The 26137-nt window shown below is 55.9% G+C and overlaps 1 protein-coding gene across 3 annotated transcripts; it reads left to right on the top strand.

Moving 5' to 3' along the window:
• Window positions 1–549: 549 nt before the first annotated feature.
• On the top strand, window positions 550–25839 carry RSPO1 (R-spondin 1). 3 transcript variants are annotated; one of them, XM_072917841.1, is made up of 6 exons: window positions 550–668; window positions 19252–19637; window positions 21130–21321; window positions 22059–22208; window positions 22543–22731; window positions 23325–25839. In XM_072917841.1, exons 2-6 carry the CDS (start codon window positions 19544–19546, stop codon window positions 23474–23476), a joined length of 777 nt encoding a protein of 258 aa, XP_072773942.1. In that variant the 5' UTR covers window positions 550–668; window positions 19252–19543; the 3' UTR covers window positions 23477–25839. The 3 variants fall into 3 exon arrangements, with proteins under 3 accessions (XP_072773942.1, XP_002198269.1, XP_072773941.1); XM_002198233.5 differs by lacking the exon at window positions 550–668 and adding an exon at window positions 9747–10291; XM_072917840.1 differs by lacking the exon at window positions 550–668 and adding an exon at window positions 10615–10797.
• The last annotated feature ends 298 nt before the right edge of the window (window positions 25840–26137 follow it).

Below are 26137 nucleotides of genomic sequence, written 5' to 3' on the forward strand. Positions count from 1 at the left end.
GGCTTAAAAACAATTTCCCACCCAGTTATAGCCACCAGTCTCATCAGGATGTGTTTGAAAACCCTCCAGCAGGAGCTGAGCAGAGCTGGTCTCAGCTGGATACCACTCTCAACGAGAAATGCCGTGGCAAAGGGTCATGTTTCTTCAGAAAAAAAAGTATCTTCAATAGCTCAGGAAGTTATTAGTGTCTGCTAACAATAAGAGCTTTGGATAGATTCAATAGATGCTCATTTTAATTGTAAAATGCCAGTAATGAGAAATGTGCCATCCAATGACTCATTTTTCCCTTGTAAAAATTATTGGACATTTTTATTAGTTTTACAAATGACAGGACCTCGTATTTCTGAGAACACTTTATACAAGCCTTGCACAAGCCCACTCTCATAAAAGCGTGTCTGTGGTGACATCCAGAGCCACAAGAAGGGGAGCGGTAGAAAGGCCCAAAGTGGTGAGGACAGCCCACAAGTGGAACTGGCAGGAGCGAACCCCAAGAGGGTGGGAAGGGGTGGATACAGCACCGGAGACATGAGCCCCGGCGCTCCTTCCCAGCAGAGCCTTTCTGGAGCGGCGCGGGCAGGCAGGGGCATGGGTGCCAGCCCGGGCGGGCCATGTGCGGGGCGCAGGCAGGGCAGGAGCCAGCCAGCCCCGGCCCGGCAGAGCTGAGCCAGGTAAGCGCCGTGCCACGGCACCTCCGGCACCCTCGGAAAAGTCCCACGGAGCTCCCACGGAGCCCCCGCGATGCGCGATGCCGGCGGTACCTGCGCTCGCAGCGCCGGGCCCCGCGCACCCTGAGCGCGGAGATTCCCTGCCCTGGGTTTGGGAAACACGAGAAGGGGCCAAGCGGGCCGGGGAGACGGGGCAGGGATGCCGGGACATCCCGGGGCAGGGATGCACATCCCGGGACACGGATACCGGGACATCCCGGGACACGGATACCGGGACATCCCGGGACACGGATACCGGGACATCCCGGGGCAGGGATGCCGGGACATCCCGGGGCAGGGATGCCGGGACATCCCGGGAAACGGATGCCGGGACATCCCGGGACAGGGATGCCGGGACATCCCGGGGCAGGGATGCCGGAACATCACGGGACACGGATGCCGGGACATGCCGGGACATCCCGGGGCAGGGACGCCGGGACATCCCGGGGCAGGGATGCCGGGACATCCCGGGACACGGATGCCGGGACATCCCGGGACAGGGATGCACATCCCGGGGCAGGGATGCCGGGACATCCCGGGACACGGATGCCGGGACATCCCGGGACAGGGATGCCGGGACATCCCGGGGCAGGGATGCACATCCCGGGACACGGATACCGGGACATCCCGGGGCAGGGATGCCGGGACATCCCGGGGCACGGATACCGGGACATCCCGGGGCAGGGATGCCGGGACATCCCGGGGCAGGGATGCACATCCCGGGACAGGGATGCACATCCCGGGACACGGATGCCGGGACATCCCGGGGCAGGGATGCACATCCCGGGGCAGGGATGCCGGGACATCCCGGGGCAGCCCGGCTGCGCTGCTGGACTGCGGCTGGACGGGCTGGAGGGGAGCGCCGGCGTCACGTTCCTCCTGCTCCAGCGGAGCTGCTTTGGCCAGACTGTGCTCTTTTAAAAAATCCAAGCGATTTCCCATGGAGAATTAATTTGCACAAGAGGGGAAAAAGTAGTTTTAGAGAATTTGTCATTTCAGCGTTTCATTTCTCCTCCCTCGCTGACATTATTTGTATTTTTGTTTACATCTCCTCGTGAGAAGTCATCTGTGACTCTGCATACTGTACTGTGAGCTGGCATGATATGACATAATGCAAGAGCTGAGATAGTCCCAACAGTTCTATTTTAGTGTGGAGGATATTTTAAACTTTATGTTATCCAGGAAATTTCTGAAATATTTGTCTTCATTCCAAGCCAGAATGAAAACAATTTTTGAAATGTCGGAAGTTCCCGTGAAACAAGTAGCGAGAGCTTCCAGCTCTGCCACCGTGCGTGGCAGGGCAGCTGGAGGGGAGGCCCAGCCTTCTGCAGGAGAGTGGCAGTGGGCACTGCAGAGCAGGGAATTGGTTTCTGTGTTCCAGGACATCCCTGGGGGGACTGTACAAACCCTCTCTGGTTTGTGGGGCTCCAGTCTAGAGAGGGAGAGGCTCAGCAGGGCTGCAGGCAGGAGCCACCAGCCCAGAGCTGCTCTTGCCAAGGCTGAGCTGCTGTGGGGTCGGCAGGGCTCTGTGGGGCCGCAGGAGGCCGGGTCCCCACGTCCCCGTGGCTGGGTGGAGAGCGCTATCAGGTTCCCAAAGTCTTTGCCTTTGCCTCTGTGCTGAGACACTCAATCCTCAGAGCTTTGTTTTGTGTACTCTGGGAACTGACAATTTGTAAAGACACGCTGCTGGGCTAATCCTCCATCAGCTCCTGGAGCGGAGAGCAGCTGGAGCTGGCAGCTCTCTCCCTTTTCCCACTCCAGCCCGCTGCAGCAGCGAGTGTCTGCAGCCAGTAGCTCCCAGGTTTTGACTTATACGCAAAGCAGAGCAGCAGATTTGCAGCAGCAGCCGGGACCACACAGGCACCTCGGCCACGGCGGCCGTGCCAGCGAGCCACGCGTGCCACGCGGGGCCTGAATGATGCCAGCCTGGTGCTGAACCCAGCTCCCTGCTGCCCCGTGTCCCCGAGATGCTCCCAGGGAAGGAGCTCTTCCCTGTGTCCCCGAGATGCTCCCAGGGAAGGAGCTCTTCCCGCAGCATGGCTTGCTGTTGCTGCACTGATGCGTCGGGGAAATGATCAAATTAAGGCTCTAAAAAAGACACTTTCCTCTTGGTGTGAAGGAAACTTCACAAAGAGGAAAAAGGCCGGGGGTCCCTTGACTGTTGCTCCACGCCCACAGCCCAGTGGGGTCTCCTGTGTTTGGGGGGCCCTGGGAAATTGTGGGAGCTGGGTGTCCATCAGGCTGTCCCTGGAAAATGGGATCACCCTGCAGCCCTCGCTGGGAAGGCACCAGTGCCATTGCTTGGCTTGTGCAAGGCCTCAGATCTCAGGAAACTCATTTTTAAGCTACTTGAGGTCTGTCAGAGCAAAGGAGTTGCGATTTCAGCAGCCACTTGCTCCTGGTTTAACCCTGGGAAAGCAACCGTGCTACAAATATTTACCTGATGAGGTAAAGCATCAATATCCTTGAAACTTACATTAAAAAATACTGGACGAGAGCATCTTGTGGGTTTTGCTTTTTTCCCCTGCTGATTTGTTTCACAATATGCCAGAAGCATGGCTTGAGTTAGGACTTTGGCAGGGGCTTTTATCATGATTGATATAGTGGAGGATAGAAAAGAAACTTGCTTATCAGAGGATGCCAGAACTCAACTTCCTAGCACATACATTCAATAACACAAAAATTCTCCTTTAAAGGTCTCCTTAGAACAAATCCCAGTCATCACGAAACCCACGGCGATAAATTAAATTACATTTTAATAGTGCAGCATTCATTCCTGGGCCAGGCGCAGCAGTGAAAGTATGTTCTCTCTTAGGCAAAAGTAGCCTCATCTCCCATCAAAATTCTGACTGTTACCATATGAAAAACTTAATTGGAAATGAAACCCCAAAGCTCCCAGGGCAGAGGCACCATGAGACTGCCCCACCTCCTGCTCCCCTGCCCTACAGATGCTCTGGCCGTGTTCTTGCTTGTCCTGCCCTGTGCTGGGACTGGTGTTCCTCCAGAAAAAGGCCTGTCTCTCCCTCATGCTGCTGTCCTGGAGATGTTTAAAGCACGTGCAAATGCAGGCGGGTGTCTGAAGTGTGTGCTGTGTGCCCGTGGTGCGGGGTGTGGGGTTTTTGGGGTGGGGCAGGGGCACGGGGATGATGGGCACTAACCAGACTTGGTGGCACGGGGTGATGTGGGGTGACCTGAGGCGATTCGGGGTGCTGCTGTGGGGGAAAGGGATTTGTAGAAAGTTCTTAGGGTCAGACAGAAGGCCCACAGTTCACATCCGTGTGCAGACTTTGAGATAAGGAAAGGGTGTTGCCTGACACTGCTGTGGGGTGCAGGCTGGGCCAGCCTCACCTCGAGTCCCACATAATTAATTCCTCTAAAAACTGGAAGGTGCAAAAAGCAGAAAGAGAAAGGGCAGAGCTGCCATGGTTGTGCTGCCATTTCCCACCGAGGGAATTTTCACTCCTCATCCTCCCCATCCTGGCCTCCCCTTGCCCCACTCTGGGAGCCTGAGCCTTGCTCCCTGCCCAGCCTCCTGCATGCCAGCCTCACCCTCAGTGCCAGGCTGGGCCTCTCTCTTCCCCATGTCTGCACAATGACCAAACCCCCGGGCAGAATTAGCTCCTTGCTCAGCGCTGCATCCAATTAATTACATCGTTTAAGACACAATATGCAGGCACTCCCCATCACACCAGCAAAGCCCTGGGCTCTGCTGGGAACTTCTGCAGGACTGCTGCATGGCAGAGGGTGGCTGGGCACGGCAGACATGCACCCTTGGCACGGGCATGGCAGAGTCCCAGGCTGTAATTAAAGTAATTACATGTAATTAATATGTTCTGCAAGTGGCTCAGGATACAGCAGAGCGAGCACATCACTAAGTGCTTTTGTAGTCAGGAGCTGCACAAGGTTCCCCTCCACGTGTTTGCTGCTTTCAGTGCAGTGATGCCCCTGGGCCAGCCTGGAGGGGTCCCTGCCCAGGGGACACACATCCAGTGTTGGTGAGGACACACGGACAGGCACTTCCACCCACTGCTGCTGGGTCAGGACACACGGACAGGCACTTCCACCCACTGCTGCTGTGTCAGGACAGCCCAGAGCACCAGCAGCTATTCTGGGGGTGAGCAGGAGCCTCCAGCTCATGCCTGGGGCACTCCCAAACTACCCTGTCAGAATCTGAGGTATTGATGATTCCAAGATTATAGAAAGTTTCTGTCTTTCTGCCCCGCTGCCAAAGCAGAAGCCATAATTGGTCTGTGCTGTTTCAAGGTTGTTTATTCTGTTTATCTCTAACATGTTCTGCTGCCCTGCCGCAGCTCTGTCCTGCAGGGCAGCGTGTGGGGCTCTGCCCTCAGTGGGATGGTACAAACATTAAATACCACAAACTACCTGTGCTGGATTTACAATAACGTGCCAATATCTGTCACCTACGTTGGACAGTGTGTCCCCAGCCTGAACCAACAGAAAAATGCCAACACCACAGTGAAACATGGAGGGCATGAAGAAGGAGGAAAAGGACAAGGCACACCCAATTTCCTCCATCTTGTCCCCTTTGGACCCCTCATCTAGAATCCTAAAATTTTACTTTTGCACCCGTGCCACACTTAATTATTACTTATATCAAACCCTCAGAGCTTGTAATTCATCCTGTAAGATTGAAAACTCTTTTCCATGGCCAGAGATCACAGCCAGTGTCTCTGGGGGCTCTGTCCAGGGGGGTTCCTGACCCCTGCCAGGGTCCCAGACCTGCCAGGGCAGCCACAGGGATGCCCTGGACTCCCACACCACCCCAGCATCCCAAAATCACCCCATGGTGCCAAAGCCACCGCAGGTCCCTTCTGCTGCAGCCTGCTCTCCGTGTCTCAGAGTCACTCCCGGTGCCAGCCCAGGGTGCAGGGCTCTGCTCTGGCTGTGCAGGTGCCCCACGGGATCCCAGCCTGTCCCCACACGGTGCTGGGAGCCCACCACAGTTACAGGTTTCCTGCATGTCCCGCCTGTGGGCTTTTGTCACACACACTGTCCCACATCTGGGACTCGCCAGTTGGAGATGGCAGTGCTATTTCCATGTTGAACTGTAACTTTTTTACCCCCAGCCGTTCCAGGGCTTACAACTATTGTGTGGGGTTTTTAATGTTGCAAGAATTTATATTGGGAAAAAAGTGTTTTTCGTTTTTATTTTTTTTTTTCTCTATGCCTTGGGAAATGTCATCCAGCAGGAATGTTCCCAAGAGCTGATCATGGCTGAGAGAAGGATGGGCTTGAGCAGGGGCTGCATGCCCAGCTCCCATCCCTGTCCCAGTCTCCCAGGACTGGCTCACAGGGCTGTGGCTCCCTTGGGTGCTCCACCCGTGCTCCTCCAACTGCCCCGTGGTCCTCAGGGACATCTGCAGCAGCAGCAGAGACAGGAGGGAGGGAGCAGATGCCTGGAGAGGGACAAGCTGCTCACAAAGCCACTCCTGCTGCAGAGGCTCTTGGTTTCATGTCCTCCTGGCTGTGCCAGTGGCCTCTTCCACTTCCAGCTCTGGATGGAGTTTACAAGAAATGCTGGAAGACCCAGCCCTGCGATGTGTCATCATTCAAAATTCTCTTTAATAGTATCCCAAAGTGATTTATTTTTCCCAAACATCAAAGCCCCCTGAGCAATACTGGGAGAGGCAAGGCTTCCCCCAAACCCTGGTGGCTCCTGCACCCTCTGCCCTGCTCGGGGGGCTGGGCACCCTCCTTGGCTGTGCCAGGGACAGCGATGGTTTCAGGTGGGGCCAGGGGAGGCAGAGCTGTGGCAAGATGAGGAGGCAGATCTTCCCTCTGAAAATACAAGTGAGGTGGATATGGATTGCCCTGGAGCCTTTTCCAGCTCAGCATCACATCACAGACCACTTTGGGGAGCAGGAACTGAGGGGAAAAGAATCATAATGAGAAAGAAATAGCGAGGAAATGCGAGTCTACATCTCCCTCTCTTCTGCTGGGATTCAGAGCCACCCTGCACCCTCTGGCATGCCAGGGGCACTGAGGATGCAGGCACAGCATCTCCTCACACCTCTGGGCTCAGGGGATCCCCGTTCCCACTGCTGCTGTCCTCCCCAGCTGCGTGAGCTTTGCAGAGGGAATTTAACAGAAAAATTGCAGCAGCTCCTGCCTGTACAAACAGCGTGCTGCTGTCCCTGCCAGCACTCCATGCTGGTTTGCCTCAAGGAATCTGTGACATCCGTCCTGCTGTGATCTGTAACAATATTGGGATTAAATTAGCTTCCCTGAGCTGCAGAGAGGTCAGTGTGCAAGGCCCCTGGTTAATCCAGCAGGCCAGAGAGAACAGAAGCCTCCCTGCATTGGGAAAGGAAAACAACGGGGTCTGTTTGCAATCCGTGCAGCTAATTCAAACAGCATTCCTCAAACAACAGGGGAAAGGGCCTTCGGAGCAAATGGGAAAAGAGCGTTTCCCAACAGCACAGAACGCTGCTCCTCGGGGAGAGGGGAAGTGTCCAGGCTGCACCAACGAGGGGCCAGGGACATGCAGGCCCTGGAGAGGGCTCTGAACAGCGAGGAGAGGTGTGGGGGGCACAGGGGCTGCCCCCTGCCCCGGGCAGGGCAAACCCAGAGCAGCTCATGCTGCTGGAGCCCTCCTGAGCTGCTGCCAGGGCGGGTGCAGGCAGGCACCAGCTGCTGCCAGCCCCACACCGGGCAGGGATGGGGCATCTCCCCCAGCGCTGCTGGCACTCGGGATGCTGATTGCTGGTGTAGGAGATATAACTGGCACCATTTCTAATGTGATATATGTGATATTGAGTATTTGTTAGAGTACACATGTTTGTATTAGGATCCCCCCCCCCCACACAGGCGCAGGTGAGACCGGGTGTAGATTGGAAACTGATTTACAAGTAAGAAGGTACAGCTCGCCAGGAGATGGGCCATGTGTGGTGGGATCTGGGGACACCAGGAGATGGGCCATGGCTGGGGAGATACAGAAACCCCAGGTGCTGATCGTTGAACGACCCGAGATGTCCCAGCCAGAGGAGCCCGGGGAACCCACTGTGGGTGTCATGGAGCCCTCTGCTTTCCATCTGGGGCACTTGGCATCTTATCCTGCTAAAACAGCGAATTTCATGTCCTTTTGTACAGGAGAGAAACAACCTGTTGGGGATTAATACAGGATCAGCCTCCAGAGCTATTAGCTAAAGAAAACCAAGCCTGTAAATGAGCTTCTGTCAGAGGGGAAGCAGTGCAGGACTTGGTGCTGGGTTGGATGTGCAGGGTGTTAAGGCAGGTTTTAGTGTGATTTTCCATCCTCTAAAATGACACCTCTGGCACCATGTGAGCACATCCCTTTGCCTTCAGCAGACCCACTGCTCTGTTGGCTGGTTACTGTGTGCTGGGGACCCTGCTGCTGCATCTGGGCCTGGTAGCATTGCCAGTACAGAGCTCTGACTTTGGGGTTTATTGCTCAGTTGGAACCTTGGTCTACAGCTGTCAGCAGAGGCTGCACCACGCCAGTATCAGAGAGGAGGTTTGGCTGTTCAATCTGCATGAAATACACATCTTGGGTTCACCAGATTTTTCACTCGTGCAGTCAGTGGAGTAACGCTGTCCCTGACGTCGTTTGATGGCACTTGAGAATTTCCTAGAATAGAAAGTTAAAAAAGCTCTAAATATAAATAGAAAAATGTCTTAGATATGGAGACTTGCAGCAGTGACTGCTCAGCATCTGCCAACAAGCAGCACACACCCACCACACTCGTGTGAGAGAGCAGAGATCTCCGTGACATCACTTACAAATAGGCAGCGAGGGACATTTAACCAGCAAAGTTCAGGAAGAATAAAACTTCCATGGGCATGAGCACTAACACACACAGCACGAAGGAAAAGCTGCAGGAAGGGTGAGTTTTCCCTCTTGCCTGTGTTTGGGTTATTTTGCACCTCTGTGCTCACAGCTGCCCCCACACAAGCGCGGTGTGAGGAATTCCTGAGGCTCTCTGAATCTCGGTGTCTGGGGGCTGCTTGGTGCCATGCCCTGTGTCCACACCTTGCCCTGCTCCTCCTCAGGGCTGTGGGGTCCATCCTGAGTCCAGTGGGCACTCCAGGGCTGATGCCAGCTGCTGCCAGGGGCACTCAGGGACCTCCCTTCAATGGGGGCTCGTGGCCAGCAGTGTTGAAGGGGAACTGCCCTGGCCCCAGCAGGGGACCCGGGAGGGATTCAGGAGCCGCCACAGGGCTCGTCACATTGTCTGAAAGAGCCTCTGGCTTCCAGCTCAGAGCCCTGCAAGCCTGGGGAGTCTCCCAGGGGCCTGCCAGGGTCATGCCAAGGGGCTGCCTGGCAGCTTGGCACACACCCCAGGGACAGCTCTGCAGGGCACCAGGGCCCTGAGCATCACGTCAGCCCTGCCAGAGCCAGGGACGAGGGTCACTCCTGGCTGCTGGTGGCCACCAGCTCCTCTGTATGGCTTGTAGGGGAGCACTGGGCAGGGTCCAGCAGGCTCCTGGGAACACCTGGCAGTGCCTGAGCCCCGGGGCAGGGTCTGCTCACCCCAGCAGGCATGGTGGGGCTCGGGGAAGGTGCCTGGGCACTGATGTCCCCGTTCCCCTGCTCTGTCCAGCCTGGAGCGCAGGGGAGGAGGGACAGGGAGCTGACAGCACAGGGGGAGAGCTCCCAGGCTGCTCAGGTGTGCTGGAGGGCAGGAGCCCAGGCAGTGCCCCACAGCCGTGCTGCTCTCCTGGGCAGGAGCGTTTCCTCCTGCTGCACAGCCAGCAATGGAAAAAACAACCAGGCTCTGAGCTCTTTGCCTTCATGCCTTCCCCCCTCCAGAGGATAATAAGCTGCTTTTAATATCTGACATGTTTATTAACAGATGCAGTTGTGACAGCTGATGACTTCATATGCCACTTACCACTAAAATGTTAGTAATAACTCAGAATGAACTGTCATAAATAAAAAAGACTACAAAGCCAACTGGATGGTGTGTCACTCTGCAGTAATTTACTGAGACCCTGTTGGCTCTGGATGCGAGGCTGGAAGGTCCTTTGTGGAGCTCCAGTCCGGGTTTTGCAACAGTCACAATATTTTGGCTGGATATTGTCTTAGGAGGTGGTACCAGTGGGGTGGAATTCCCTCATGCAGGAGTTTGCACTGGATGCCTTTACAAAGCTGGATACTCTGGTAATAATAATAATAAAAAGCCCCTACCCGGTGGATGGGGACGGAGTCTACGGACTGAGAGCAGGATTTATGAATGTGCAAATCGCTGTGATATGATCACATACTCTCTGCTTTGCATACGCAGGGAGCAGCGTGGGCTGATGGAGCAGGAGCTAGCCCGAGCGATCTTTACGAGCTGAGATCCCGCACATCGCAGAAGGGCTCGTTTCTCTGTGCAAAACCTGGGACCCCGTTAGAGACCTGCTTCAAAAAAAAAAAAACAGTGACCAAAAAATCCAAACGCACCAGACTTCTCCATGAACTCGCCATGAACATATTTTTCATTTTTTTTTTGGCAGAAACGCGTGTGTAACTTTTTTCTGGAGCATCTGAGGAATTTTGTAGTTGTTCTTATAGTATTTTAAATCTGAGAAAAACCAGTAGAACCTTTCGTGACAAGTCGAAGGTAAGGCATGTTTGTGTGGATGGAGCTTTTGCACGGCGGGCTGCTAAGGAAGAACGGGAGCCGTGGCAGCATCTGAGCGCGGGTTTGCCTTGTGCGACGTGGAGAATGAGCTCAGACAATGCGAGATCACGGCGCGATCCCCGGGGTCCCCTTGCTGCCTTCCCTCCCCCGAGGTGCCCGGGGCTCTCTGCATGCCCTGGCACCGCGCTGCCACCCCGGGCTGGGCAAGGGGGCACAGAGAGCTGGTGGGGATATTGATCAGCTGCTCCAGGATCAGCCAGGAGCTGCCCTGTGCCCTCCCTCCGGGGAAGGGGGCACAGAGAGCTGCTGGGGATATTGATCAGCTGGTCCAGGATCAGCCAGGAGCTGCCCTGTGCCCTCCCTCCAGTGCCAGGCACGGGGCAATGGGAGCAGGGACAGGGAATTTGCTGCTGTCTCAGCCCTGCTGTGGCTGCACCTAAGGCAAAGCTCCTGCCACGCACCCATGGGGGCACGGAGAGCGTGGGGTAAGTAGGGATGTTTGGGGGGATTGTGGCAGTGATTTATGGAGATTGTGGCAGTGTGAGCAGCTGGTGCTGATGTGCAGGCTGCTGGAGGGGTCAGGGAGGGCTCCCACAGCCAGGCTGGGACGCAGCTCCCCTGGCACAGGGTGGCTCAAGGTGGCTTCAGCCTCGGTGCTGGTGGACGTGGCTGGAGGTGACTGGGCTTGGTCACCCCTGGAGTTTTTTATAGGCTCATGTGTGTTCCCTTGAACGGCCCTGGCTACCGAGAAGGGGCTCTCAGGTGATGCGGTTTGGGTTTAAAGAGGCACCTTACAGTGAAGGGCGGTAAAATAAGTTAATAGTGGCAGGAGAAAATGCCAAGGCACGCATGGAGCCTCCACTCTGCTGCACAGGGGTCAGCAGGTACCCACACAGAAAAATCCCTGAAGGGATCTGTGTGGTGATGGGATCAGTGTGGTTATGGGGTCTGTGTGGTTATGGGGTCTGTGTGGTGATGGGGTCAGTGTGGTCATGGGGGCCATGTGGTTATGGGGGCCATGCGTCTATGGGGTCTGTGTGATCATGGGATCTGTGTGCTGATGGGGTCTGTGTCCCTATGGGGTCCGTGTGGTCATGGGGGCCATGCGTCTATGAACCTGGGGAGTGCTTACAGTGCTGCTGGGGGAGCCAGGTCTGTGCTGAGATCTCCCAGGCACTGAGCACTTGCAGTGAAACCTCTGCCTGGGGGTTCTCTGTTCACAGTGATTCTGTCTGAGCTCTGCTGGTGACCCTGGAGCGGGTGAGCTCCCGGCTCCATCCACTCGCCCCGCTGTGGGGCCAGGGCCAGCAGGCTGGCTGGGAGGATGGCAGCAGCACCGCGGGCCTGGGAGTGCCAGGGCTGCAACACGCCTGGAAACCACCCTGGAAAAAAGGCTCCTTTCAGCTGGATCAGCTCCCCGGCCCCTGTGAGCCACTGCCAGAGCAGCAGCACCACCCTGAGGGACGCGGCAGGGAGGAGCTGGGTGAGGCACCCGCCCTGGAAATGCAGGGCAGAGATGCCCTGGGCACTGACAAAGCTCTGGAGGTGCAGGGCAGCGATGTCCTGGGCACAGATAAAAGCTCTGGAGGTGCAGGGCAGTGATACCCTGGGCACAGACAAAGCTCTGGAGGTGCAGGGCAGCGATGTCCTGGGCACAGACAAAGCTCTGGAGGTGCAGGGCAGTGATGCCCTGGGCACAGACAAAGCTCTGGAGGTGCAGGGCAGTGATGCCCTGGGCACAGACAAAGCTCTGGCTGTGCCACAGTGTGCAGGCAGCAGCAGAGCCAAGCAAAACCCCAGGTTTCCATCAGCCAAGCCAGATGTGAGCTGGCACAGCTCTTGCTGGACTGTGAGGCTGGGACTGTGGTGAGCAGCAGAGCCAAGGGCCAGGTCAACCCTCCTGGCCTGTGGGGACAGAGGTGACCATGCAGCTGAGACAGGTGGCACTGGAGCAGAGACATTTCCCTGTGTGGTATGAGGGTGACCTGAGGATGGAAGTGCCTGCCTAATTTGCCTGGAAATATCGACAGGTTTCCTGCCATCCCCACCACCAAGCTCCTCCAGGAAGATGCTCTGGGGCTGCAGCTTCCAGGGGCAGTGGGGCAGCGTGGGCAGGCTGCAGGATGCAAACCTTCATTGCAAACCACCCTGAGCACTGCCAGACCTGCAGAGCTCAGAACCTGCTGCCCCTGTCCTAGTGCTGCAGGGAGCTGTCATCCCACAAAAACACAGAGTTTGGGATGGGCTCAGTCCAGGCTGGCAGCAGCAACTGGTCTGGAGGATGCCCTGGCTGCCTTCTCACTCCTCCTGCTCCGTGCTGCCACATGCTCAGAGCTGAGGCTGTGGGTTATTTCTCCCAGTTTGTTTTCCTCTGCTGCTGGAGTTGGTGCTACTCCTGGCTCTGCAGGGCTCAGGTTTCCCAGGCAGTGATGTCTGGGAGAGCCAGAGCGCTGGGAATCCCTTCAGGAAGCTCCTCTTGGCAGATGGTTCCTGTGCACATGGCCTCAGAAAGCCCCAGGTGCTGCTCAGGGCTTTGCCCTGGACTTCAGGCTTTGGCAGCTCAGCACAGCAGCTCATGGCTCATCGGGCCCCTGTGAGCCTGGAAATTTGTGTTTGCAAAGCTGGCAGGCAGGGTCTGTGGTGGAAGGAGCTGTGAGCCCTTGTTTGCATGCATTTCCAGAGAAATAAGAGGGGAATTGGGTATTGAGCCGAATGTGTGCACTTGTTGTAGGACCAGCACCCCTGACTGTGCTTCTGGGTGTGTGTCAGACCCCCCTGCTCCCACCCAGGGCTATACCTGGCATGGTGTGTGTCCATCCCCACCTCCTGGGCAGCTGCTGAGCATGTCCCTGCTCAGCCAGGGGCTTTAGGGAGCCCTTTTGGGGGAAGAACCTGATTTTCAGTGCCTGCTCTGTGCTACCCAAACTGGGCTGCTCTGTTTCCTGGTCTGAAATTTGCTTGTGCTGTTCTGGTGAGTTATTGATGTGTAGGAGGCTGAAAGCCACCTGAGCTGTGCCCAACAGACCCAGGTTTGCTGCTCCCACAGCCCAGGCACGGAGCTGTGCCTGCCAGGATGATCCCAGCACAGCTCCAGATGCTGCTCTGGTTCTGTGCCTGCCTCAGGGCTCTGCCTCCTCCTCCTGCTCCAGAGCATCGTGCTGCCTCTGCTGGCATGAGGGAATCCCCCTGTAAAACATTTCCTGATGTTTTGCAGCTGGGAGGGAGCCCTGTGGCACTGTGCAGCACAGCGTTTCTCCAGCAGCTGCTGTGGGGGCACTGAGCTGGGGCTGAGGTGCTGCTGAGCCCCGGGCAGGGCACAGGGATGGCCAGGAGCAGCAGCCTCTCCTCTGGGTGCTCCCCTCCAGCACGGGGAATGCACTGGAAGCTCTTCTAGTGGAAGAACTCAGACCTCAGCAATGCTGTGGATAGCTCTGCTGCCAGATTTGGGCTTTTATTATTTTATTTTTTCAGCGAAGTTTATGGGTTGGGGATTTTGCAGAACTTGGCGCTGGGATCTAATATCAAATGAAGACCTTCTGGTTCGGAAATTTGACTTAATGCAGCCGTCTTTTATTGCTTGAAGGATTAAGCAGAACAAAGTGGCTCTGCCTTGTGTTGTGCAGAGATGTTTGCCAGAGGCACGTGAGACACCCTGTGGCAGCTGTGGTGGCCGAGCCAAGCCTGGTGGGACCTTCCACTGCCGAGGGTTCTGCAGCTGCTCCTGGAGCCCAGGACAGGAAAGCAGCCCTCGGGAACACAGCAGCAGAGAGGGGCTTTCCCAAAGAGAATGAGGGCCCAAACCTGCTCCTCCCACGGCAGGGCTGGAGGGGCAGGCAGGGAGCTCTGCCATGGGGTCACCAGTGCAGGGAATAGGGCACAGGCAGAGCAGGCAGCGGGCTCGGGGAGCACCAGCAGCGTGGGCACATCCCTGTGTGCCTGTGGGACAGGGACAAGGGGTAACCAGGTGCCACGGCTGGTGTTTGAGGGGCCTTTGAAAGCCCCACAAAGGCTGGGGAACGAGCCAGCAGAGTGGAGCTGCTGCTGCCACCCACAACCTTCCAGAGCTGGATTCTGCCCTGGGGCTGGGAAACCTCGGGGTGGTGTGTCCTGGGCACTGGGAAACCTCGGGGTGGTGTGTGTGTGTGTCCTGGGCACTGGGAAACATCAGGGTGGTGTGTCCTGGGCACTGGGAAACCTTGGGGTGGTGTGTCCTGGGCACTGGGAAACATCAGGGTGGTGTGTGTGTGTGTCCTGGGCACTGGGAAACCTCAGGGTGGTGTGTCCTGGGCACTGGAAGGCCTCAGGATGGTGTGTCCTCTTTGCTGTCCCCTGCTGAGGGGCTGGGAGACCTGGCACCAGACAAACCCTGCAAAACTCCTGCAGGAAGCCACTTTGTGCATGCTCACACAGAGGAAATTCAAATTCTCTATCCAGCTGCAGGACCTGGAGACCCAAATTGCCCACCTCACAGCTGGGCTGCTGGCAGCGACCTGGCAGTTCCCAGGGGTTTGTTCCTACTGCTGTTGTAACCAGGTCTGTCCAGCCTCCAGCATCTGGTCCTTCTCTCCAAGGCTCAGTAAACCTTTGGAGAGCCTGTTTACATTTGGGATCCCTGGTAGGTTCAGCAAGAGGCAATATATCAGCAATTTAGTTATTGTGGATTAGGTCTCAAATATCCTGGGGATATAATGTTGGTCTTTCTCACCTTGTGTGTAGGAGGACTAATGGCAAATTATCTGGATGGTTTACATTTTCTGGTTTGTATTGGAGCTCCCAAGGACCAATTTATCCTGATTGAATTGCAAACAAGGCTTAGTGCCATCTCAGATTCAGGGGCCAGGTCTCTCCATAAATGAATTCAGAACAATTCAGGTTACCCCAAATTCTTCCTGTAGATTGGATAATGGCATAAATCCTGCGAATGTTTAGACTGGAAATTGTTTGTAGCAACCTGAGCTTGAGCGATGGCTGCGGTAACAGAAAGAATCATAACTCGTGTCCTGCAGTGAGGGTGGGAAGAGCTGGCAGCCCAGCCAGAGGGCTCAGCACAGACCCCCAGGTGCTCGTGGGGGGGTTTGGAGACCATGTGTGACCTGCCAAAACACGGACTCTGCAGCACCTACAGCGCCAGTGGCCTTTCTGTGCTGAGGCAGCGGCTGTAGGCAAACCCAGGCTGTGTTTGGGCTGGAAAGCAAGGAAACAAGGAGGGAAACAAGGAGGGAAACAAGGAGGGAAACAAGGAGGGAAACAAGGAGGGAAACAAGGAGGGAAACAAGGAGGGAAACAAGGAGGGAAACAAGGAGGGAAACAAGGAGGGAAACAAGGAGGGAAACGCGTGTGCTCGCTTGGTTTGTGCTGCGCTCTCCAGGTTTCCCATGGCACTGCCCTGCCCCAGCCCACAATGGTGCTGGCACCAACTCCGCGCTGCCTCTTGGCACACCGGGGCTGCGTTTGCTCCCTGCGGACATCCCTCCACGCCGGGGTGTCAGAATCTGAGGTATTGGTGATTCCGAGATTGAAAAGTCTCTGTCTGTCTGCCCTGCTGCCAAAGAAGAAGCCATAATTGGTCTGTGCTGGTTTCAAGGTTGTTTATTCTGTTTATCTCTAACATGTTCTGCTGCCCTGCCGCAGCTCTGTCCTGCAGGGCAGCGTGTGGGGCTCTGCCCTCAGTGGGATGTTACAAACATTAAATACCACAAACTACCTGTGCTGGATTTACAATAACGTGCCAATATCTGTCACCTACGTTGGACAGTGTGTCCCCAGCCTGAACCAACAGAAAAATGCCAACACCACAGTGAAACATGGAGGGCATGAAGAAGGAGAAAAAGGACAAGGCACACCCAATTTCCTCCATCTTGTCCCCTTTGAACCCCTAATCTAGAGACCTAAAATTTTACTTTTGCACCCGTGCCACACTTAATTATTACTTATATCAAACACTCAGAGCTGGTAATTCATCCTGTAAGATTGAAAACTCTTTTCCATGGCCAGAGATCACAGACAGTGTCTCTGGGGGCTCTGTCCAGGGGGTTCCTGACCCCTGCCAGGGTCCCAGACCTGCCAGGGCAGCCAGAGGGAAGCCCTGGATTCCCACACCAGGGGACAGTGCCCAGACTGTGAGTGCTGTGGAAACGCGGCGTGTGCTTCCTGCGAGCACTGCAAAGCCGCCGTAATTAAAAAGTGTAATTAAACAGCGGCGGCTCCGCGGTGCCTCCGGAGCCGCTGGTGCTCGGCAGGGTTTGGGCAGCGCTGCACTGACCGCATGCCCACGGACCCATACCCACTGACCCATGCCCACGGACCCCATGCCCACGGACCCATGCCCACGGACCCATACCCACTGACCCATGCCCACGGACCCATACCCACTGACCCATGCCCACTGACCCATGCCCACTGACCCATGCCCACTGACTCATGCCCACTGACCCATACCCACGGATCTCATGCCCACGGACCCATACCCACTGACCCATGCCCACGCTGCTGTGGGCACGGCCGGGCCGTCCCGCACCGCCTGCCCGCAGGGACCTGCCCCGCTCCCCGCACAAGTGCAGAGGGGCTGCGGGGATCCCCCCGCGCACAGCTCCGTAAAAATCCTCCCGACAGCCCGGCTTAAGCACTTGACAGTGTTTATAAAGCAGCTTGCAGCAAACAGGCTTGGAAGTGCGGAACAAGTTGGTGTTTACACAAGTGACTAATTATTTATTTGAAAATCCTGCGGAGGAGCCGTGGGCTGTAACGACAAGCACATGGGGAGCGCTGGGCTCCTGCCCCAGCAGCCGCAGCGGGGACACGGTGAAAAGTTCAGAGCCACAGGGCGGGGGACAGTGGCCATGTCCCCAGAGCACCCGGTGGCCATCAGGTGAGCGGTGTGTGTGCCATGGGCTGGACAAGCAGCCGGGCCAGAGTGTCCCATGCTGCTGCTGGGACAGGGGACAGCCCCCTCCTCCTCCAGGTGCTCTGCCCTGGGGCCGTGACCCCTCTCAGGTGGGCTGTGGGGCTGTGGCCCCTCTGCAGGGTGGGCCAGGGAGGGGACCGGTCCCCGGGGCACCGGGTCCATCCCAGGCTGAGCCGGGCTCGCCTCCAGCACTGTCGCCACCAGTTGTTTGGGGCATCGGTGATTGCGCAGTTATTATAAAGGGATTAAAACAATTTTCTGTTCCATTTGACTTCACAGAGCAAATGTTGTCGCCTTTATTCCAGCACAATGTCTGCCGTTGGCAGGGCTTTGCTGTGCCAGCTGCAGAGGGGAGCGGGGCCCGGCCTGGCAGTGCTGATCTCTCGGTGCAGCATGGAGCTCGCCCTTCCTTCACACCGGGCACAGTGTGACACTACAGGGAAAATGCCCTGTCAGGAGCCAGCTGGAGCAGGCTTTGGGCACTCTCAGGCAGGGATGGCACATGAGGAGTCCTGGCTGCTGGCTGGCAGCTGGGCTCCCCTTCTCCCTGCCGAGGTTCATGCAGAGCCTTTGGTTTGCTGCCCAGCCTGTCCTGCTGCTGCTGCCATCTCATCTGTCCTGCCACGCACAGTGGGCCACTCTGGGCTGGCTTGGTGAGGGCAGCGAGCGTGGCACTCGCAGCCGGGCTCTGTGCCCCATGCCGGGCTCTGTGCCCCATGCCAGGCTCTGTGCCCCATGCCAGGTTTGCTGCCCCACACCAGGCTCTCTGCCCCATGTTGAATTCTCTGATCCATGCCAGGCTCGCTGCCCCTCACCAGGCTCTCTCTGCCCCATGCCAGCCTCTCTCTGTCCCACACCAGGCTCTCTCTGCCCCATGCCAGGCTCTCTCTGCCCCATGCCAGGCTCTCTCTGCCCCATGCCAGGCTCTCTCTGCCCCACACCAGGCTCTCTCTGCCCCATGCCAGGCTCTCTCTGCCCCATGCCAGGCTCTCTCTGCCCCACACCAGGCTCTCTCTGCCCCACACCAGGCTCTCTCTGCCCCATGCCAGGCTCTCTCTCTCCCTGTGAGCCCAGGCCAGAGCAGCTCCTGCACTCAGCCCAGCACAGCCAGAGCTGACCCTGCCCTGTGCTTCAGGGAATGGGAGATGGGAGGTTTGGAAATTCCCTCAGAGCAGAAACACAGCATTTTGGGCAGCTGGCAGAGGGTCCCACCCCGTCCCCAGACAGCCCCAGCCCTGCCTGGGGACTGCAGGCTCGCTCTCTGCTGGCCTTGACTACCAGCCCCAGAGGTGCCCACTTGATGGGAAACATCTTGTGTGCCTGGCACCCGCAGCAGCCATCTGCTGCTTGGGGAGGGCAGCCCAGGGGTCTGGCTCTATTTTAAACAAGTTCCAGCTCTAACTACTGTTTGCAGCACTGGCAGATGGCAAAGATGCGCTGAGCATCCCGGAGGGTGCTGATTATTAGTACCAGAGACTTATGGATGAGGCTGGAGCACACTTCTCCCCACACCACTCCGGGTGCCACTATCTGCCAGCACCCCACAATGTGCCAGGCACATTCTTCTCTCTCTCAGGAATTTTTATAAAGGAGCACAGAGGGAAGAAAGAGAAAACTATTTCTATTTTTGCTCCTTGTTTTCCCATGTGGAATGTATTTAAAGAATTGTTTACCTGGAGTGAGTGCTTGGTTGGATTCTGGTGAGGATTGTTTGAGCTGATGGCCAATCCAACCCACCTGGGCCTGGACTCTCAGAGAGGACCAGGGGCTGTGAGTTAGGTATGGTAGTTAGAAAAATTAGGTTTGTAATTTTAGTATCACCTTTCAATAGGATATTGATGTATTATAATATAGTTATAATAAAGAAATAATATAGCCTTCTGAACTGGAGTCAGACATCATCATTTCTTCCCACTGGGTTCACCTGCATTTACAATCCAACAACCCCGGTGCTTGCCCCCAGCCACTGTGGGAGTGCTGCTGTCTGTCTGTCTGTGCAGTTAACCTGTTAACCTGTTCTCCTCTTCTCCTGCAGCTCCTGCCAGCGCCCCTGGGAGCTGCGAGCAGCTGACGCCACCGCCGAGCCCCCGATGGGACTGGGGCCGAGCTCCTGCACTCCTGACAGGGATGAAGGTAGAGCCATGTTACCTGCCACCTAAGCTGCCTGCTGCTGGTGTAGCTGGTGGATATGGTCCCAGACCTGGCTCCGTGCACAGACTCTCGGCTCTGATCCCAGCCCCGAGGATTTAGCGGCAGCAGAGCCCAGCTGTGGAGCACGCTCCCCCAGGCACCCCAGGACGGAGGGGCTGCAGCGCTGGAGAGTTACTATGCAGCTTGGACTGCTTGTGGTGGTGGTTTTTCTAAGCTCCATGGATCTAACAGGCAGCAGCAAAGTGGTGAAGGGCAAGAGGCAAAGACGAAGTATGTATGAAATGCTTTTCTTCTCTACTTCCTCCCATCGTGCCATGAAGGTCATGCTGGTGTCAATGTGTTTACAGCTCAGGGAGCTGGGCAGGGCCTGCGGGGCCCCAAAATCCCCCAGCCCCACTCCCATGTCCCCTGACCTGCCACAGCTCCGAGCTGGGGTGTCCCCTGAGGTCACGGGGGGTCAGTTATGCCTCCAGCCCAGAGGGTCCCTGGTGGGGCTCCTGCAGCGCAGCCAGGCAGAATTGGCACACCAGCAGCCAGAGGCATTTGCCCTCCTTTATGTAAGCTCATGTTAGAGCTGTTTTACATTAAAACTGTTTTAAATTGAATTATATAAAATTGATTTTATATTAAAACTGGGACTGCTGAGCCCTGGGAGAACAAGGAAAAGCTGACGTCATGGCTAATGCTATAAAGGGCAATTTCCAGTGAGAGCCCAGTTTATACCTCTGCCATGGATGCAGAGCTTGGCCCCAGAGCCCAGCGCTGTGGGAGGGATGGGGCTGATCCCCGGGGGTCTCTGTGTAGAGGGGCCCGGGCCCCCAGTGCCAGGGGGTCCCAATCCAGACCTGGGAACCCTCCTGGCAGCTGGGGGCTGAGGGTCCCCGTGCCTTTGGTGTCTTTTCCTGAGGCTGAAGCAACCCCCACAGCCCCTGGCAATGGGGCTGGGGCGGGCAGTGGGGGCTGCCAGGCTCTCGGGTCACAGTGTGGGGACTGGGCAGCTCTCTCACCTCTAGTCCTGACACTCGAACACTGTGCTTGCTCTTGAAGTGTAGTAAACATGGTATTTAAAAGAATACATCTTTTAAATACACAGATTTTCTATAAACAAGGACATGGCTTGCATAATAAACTAATAAAAATAACCTGCATTCTAGTCTGCAAAGAATGCAATTGGTTTCAAAACAAGCAGCATTTTCTATGGTAATTAAAAGCAGAGAACTCTCAAGACAAGGGATTGAGTATTTTTCTTGGACTGAATGTAGGAGCTGAGAACACATCTCTATTTTGGGGGCAGTGACACCTCCCGACTGCCAGAGAGAATTTAACATAGGCAGGGTCAGAGTGAGACCCAGCCTGGGATGCAGCACGGCCAGAATTAATGGAACAGTTTTGCTCCAGGGCCATGCCCTGGTCCCTGCTGCTCCTCGGCACGGAGGCACTGCAGGGGAGGCAGCAGGAGGTGCTGGAGCCCCGGGCTCATGCCCATGGTCAGTTCTGCCCCACACGGGCTGGGCTGGGCAGTGCTGGGTGCAGCTGGTGGCTCTTTTGGGGTCCTGCTCCTGCTGTGGTGACTCTGGTGGCCGTGCTTGGCACAGCTGTGGCTCCTGTGGCCGCTGGGGACGAGGCCAGAGCGGCGCTGTGAGCGTGCCAGTGCTGCAGGAGCCTGGCTGTGCCCCGGGTGCTGCCCTTGCTGCCCGGGTTTGGGGTCCCAGCTGGTGCCCGCAGAGCCTGGCACTAACACCGCCTCTCTCCCGCTCTCCAGTCAGCACCGAGCTGAGCCAGGGCTGTGCCAGAGGCTGTGACCTGTGCTCTGAGTTCAACGGGTGCCTGAGGTGCTCCCCCAAACTCTTCATCCTTCTGGAGCGGAACGATATCCGACAAATTGGGATTTGCCTGCCCTCTTGTCCGCTGGGATACTTTGGCCTTCGCAACACGGACATGAACAAGTGCATCAGTGAGTGTGGGGCTGGGAGGGGAGGGAGGGGTGTGGGCAGGAGCAGTGCTCTGCAGGGCAGAGCCTCTGCTCGGGTGCACGAGGTGCTGTGGCTGTGGCTGAGCCTGAGGAGAGCCCAGCTCAGCACTGCACGGGCACGCTGTGGGTGTGGGATCTTGCAGGACCTCTGGGCAGTTTTGTTATATGGCTTGCCAGACTTTGGGAAGAGGGAAATCCTTTCAGGCATCGAGTGCCTCTTTTCCTGCTCTACGGCTCACCGGACTCAGGCAGCTCTGAGTGAAATCCCTGACTTGCATCTTGTAGCCAGAGCAGCAGGAAACGTGTGGTCACTCCCCTGGCAGGTCCATGCACAGCACCCTCACAGCCAGCTTTCCATCCAGCTCCCTTGCCATGCAGCCTGTCCTGGGGCTGCAGCTGGAGCTGGGACTGTGTCCTTTGCACCGTCCCCTTTGGCTGACTGGTGCTCAGCTGAACACCAGCCCAAAACCTTCCCACCCTGCCTGATTCTGTCCTGGCAGTGGCTGCTGCTGGCTGGCTGTGAGAGCTGCAGCACAGGGCTGTCCTGCCCAGGGAATGGTGCAAAGAAAACTCACTTCTGAGGGGCACAGCCAGGCCTGGCAGGATGCCCAGAGACCTCTGGGTTGGCAGCGTGGAGCCTCTTGAGTCTTCTGTTCACATGGGACTACACGATGGCTTTGGTGATTTTTTTTTGTGTTCTTTTTTTTTTTCCCTTCCAGAATGCAAAATTGAGAACTGTGAGTCCTGTTTCAGTCGAAACTTTTGCACAAAATGTAAGGAAGGTTTGTATTTGCACAAAGGGAGATGTTACGTCACGTGCCCCGAAGGCTACGCTGCTGCCAACGGCACCATGGAGTGCAGCAGCCCTGGTAAGCAGCCCTGCACTCGGCATTCTGCTCCTGCCTTCTGCTGCAGGGGGTTTAGATGATGAACTGAACCCCTCATGGCACCTGTGCCAAGCCCATCGTGGGGCAGAGCCCTCTGGCAACCAGCCTGGATGGGAACAGCACCGTGTTTGTGAGCTGGGAGCCAGAGCTGGCGTGGTGGGGCAAGGAAGGGGTGCTCAGGGACTGGGGAACCTGCTGGGGGAACACAAAGTCCCTTGCAGCCTGAGGTGGGGGGAGATGCAGTGTGGGCTCTGGGTGGGCTGGGCTGGCACGGCAGGAGCAGGAGTTACAGCTGGGCTCTCTCCTTACCTGGCAGCACAATGTGAAATGAGTGAGTGGGGGCCCTGGGGGCCCTGCTCCAAGAAGAGGAAGCTCTGTGGCTTCAAGAAGGGCAATGAAGACCGAACACGGAGGATCCTGCAGGCTCCCTCCGGGGACGTGTCTCTGTGTCCTGCGACCACGGAGGTGCGGCGGTGCACGGTGCAGAAGAGCCAGTGCCCCGAAGGTGAGCAGATCCCTCCCCACCATCCCTCCCACACCCTGCAGAGCTCAGGCACGGGCAGTCAGCCAATGTGACACAAATGTGCTGTGCAGCTCCTGACCCCTCTGGAGTGCCGGGGATACGGATGGGAGGGCACCTGGAAGAGCTGCAGGTGGAAGGGGCAGAGCCCCCAGGGGGGTGATCCTTGGCACAGCTTGCCATGTGTGCCACAAGTTTCAGCTATTTCACAGAATTCACAGAAGGCGAGGCTGGAAGAGACCTTCCAGATCACTGAGTCCAACCCATGCCAGAAAAAAAAACCCCACATTTTAGTTTCTTCCCTGTCCAGAGAGCAGCCAGGCATGCATGGGTGTGCTGCCATGATGGAAGCTCTGGACCAGAACAGGTCTGCTTCTCCCAGGAATTAGAGTGTCTTCAGGATAGAATGGTGGTTTGGTTATCTTGTTACAGAGTGTTCAGGGATTGCAGCTGGGAAAGGGCTCTGAGCAGTGACTAAATGCACAGGAATTAACCAGGGGAGCAGGGTGAAGGGGACAGGGCTGATCTGATCCCCCACGCCTCGCTCCACCTCACGCTGCCCCTTTGCCTTGCTGCAGGGAAAAGGAAGAAAAAGGAAGAGCAAGGAAAGCAAGATAATGGGAATAGGAATCGGAAAGACACCAAAGACACTAAGTCTGGCACCAAGAAGAGGAAGAACAAACAGAGAGGGGCCACGGTGCCCGCGACGCCCGCCAGCCCTGCCCAGTAGCCGGCCAGTGCGTCACCGATGGCAAACTCCATTGCTGCTATGTATATGAAAGCTTTATTGAACAGAGCACTGCTACACCATGTACACGTGTCCAGAGACAGACATATACTCCAGACTGACCCACGGACTGACAGAGGTCACAAACACCCGCCCAGGACTGTGCAAGGACGCTGCTGAGGAGTGGGAGCGCACACGGAGGCAAAGCCCACAGCCCCAGGGCTCTGTGGGGACACTGCAGGGAGGAGAGGTGGAGCATAAGCCAGTGAAGGACCCAGACATGGGATTGATTTCATGATCCAAGGCCTCAAATGGAGCCCGAGCACATAGCCCCAGCACAGCCCCACCCAGCCAGGGCATGAGACTGAACCCACAGGGCCACTCTCCCTGACCTGGGACCCAGACACACACAGCAGTGGCCTCTTTCTCTTCCCTCTCCCCTTATTCTGTGTTTTAAGCTGTATGACTTTATGATTGCAAATACAAGAGGTCAGTGGTATCTGCCCTGAATCTGCTTCAAATAATTATTTCAAATAAAAAAAAAAAAACCAAAATCAAAATGACAACCAGCTTCCTGAGCGTGTGGTTCATACCTTGGCCCCTATGGAGGCTGGTGTCCCACAGGACAGAGACTCACTTGTGGAAGGGAAACTCACCAAAGCTTTAGAAAACCCCAGGAAATGCTGCCAGCTGCACTGCAGCCACAGATCAGCCATCCTGCGAGAGGGACCCCAGCTGCACCCCACTGAGCCCCGAGGAATTCCCCACTGCAGGATCCACTTCACGCACAGCAGATTGAGAAAATGGGAGGTTACAACAAACCACAGGTTGTTGAAATGTTGTGACTCCGCTCGGACAGTCCCAGCTGTGGGACAATCCCGGGGTGTGGTGGGAGGGGGAAGACACAGCTCAGGTCCTGCAGAAGAGAAACAAATTTTTGGATTGGGTAGAAACTACCAGTCTGCATCCCACCGGCTGGAATTCCCTGGATTGTCCTGCTCTGCGAGAGCTGACACCTGAGCAGAGGACGTGGACAAGGACTGTGAACACAGACCTGGCAAGCCCTGCGTGGGTTTGCTGCCTGCTCTGCTCAGGGCAGTGTCCCAGCGCGGCTCCCACCCACTGCCCTGGCGTTTTAAAATGGGATTTCTCTGGATAAATACGTAGAGACACATTCCAGCAGGAGCTCTCTGGTCCCGAGGGATGGTGCTGTGGCTCACAGGGTGGATCAGGGACGTGCTGCTGGAGCTCCAACTCCCCTGACGGGCAAAGGGCAGGGGAAACCTCACCCCAGACTAACCCAGCTGAATCCAATCTTCGCTGTATTTGCCTCCATACCACCCTCTGCTCTGTGGTTTTGGGGGGCAGAGTGAGCCCACAGGTGTGCAGGAGAGAGCTCCCTGTCCCTCCAGGGTCACCTGCCCACACCCACAGCCCCGACTCTCTCCTGTGGCTCCGGTGGCCACCGAGGACTCCGCTCTGGCACAGGACACCCCAAGTCCCTTCACGCAGCTGCCCAGGCCCGGCTGGGCTCGGGGCAGGGTGTGGAGGCTGCACACTTGTTTGGGCTCCAGGGCTGCCCCAAGCTCTCCGTGACTGCTCTGCTGGCAGCAAAACCTTTCAGCCTATCGTCCACTTTGCGTTTAAGTAAACAAGCTGTTACATCTTTGAAAGGGGATTCCATTTCAGCACAATGATAAACGACCAGCATACCAAGCAGGGGGAGAAAGAGGTTCTTAAAAGTCATCCTTTAAGTTGTTTACGGATCATGTTCATATGATTCCTGAAAGCTTCCCAGCTGAACGATCCAACCTTGCTCTATTTTCTAGCCTGGGAGAGAAGTATTTTGTTTATTTTTACGGCGTTGCTCGTAAGCAGAACCATTTTCCCTTGCAGTTGTACCAGTCACCCGTTGGTGAAGCTCAGCTGCCTCGCTCCTGTGCCTCCCTCCTGTGCCACATCCCCACCGAGCTCTCAGCGAGGATTAAGGAAAAGAGAATGCATTAGGAAAGTTTTCTACATGAGCCTTTGGTAATGACTTGATTCCCTGCAGTAACTCCTGGCACTATTAGCACAACTATTTCAAAACTAAACTGCATGTAATAAATCAACAGAACCTATTTTAGAGAACTCTAGGGATTATTAGAAAATCTGACCAACTTCTTTCTGTTGTAGCCTTTCCCCTACTTTCTTCCTTTTTTCAGAGCAAAATGGGAAGAAAAAGGGACAAAGGCAACAGGAAGTTTAAGATGCATATTAAGAATATCTGAGATTTTCAGTAGGGGTGATTTTAAAATTAAAATTGTTTTAGAACAATTAGGAGAAAAAAATATTGAAAAATAAATTTATTTTCCTTTTTTTTTTTTGAGTCAGCTCAAGAATCGTGCTTATTCCCACTCCCAGAGAGCTGGTTCAGTTATGAATTTAGGAATATTTTGCCTTTTTCCCAACGTGAACTGCACACTGAGCTCCCCAGTCCAAGCTGAGATGTCCTTAGCTGGGTGATGTCACCTCAACTCACACACATGTGAATGCTCTTTCCATGCACTAAATTACCCGGTTGTGGTGTTGTCTCCATGGCATCACTGTAAAATACATGTCTTTAAACAAATAAATCAATAAATGGGTTTGCTGAACCAGCTTCATTTGTTTATTCACCAAAAC

This window comes from Taeniopygia guttata, chromosome 23, assembly GCF_048771995.1.
Source record: "Taeniopygia guttata chromosome 23, bTaeGut7.mat, whole genome shotgun sequence".
Classification (NCBI taxonomy): Eukaryota; Metazoa; Chordata; class Aves; order Passeriformes; family Estrildidae; genus Taeniopygia; species Taeniopygia guttata.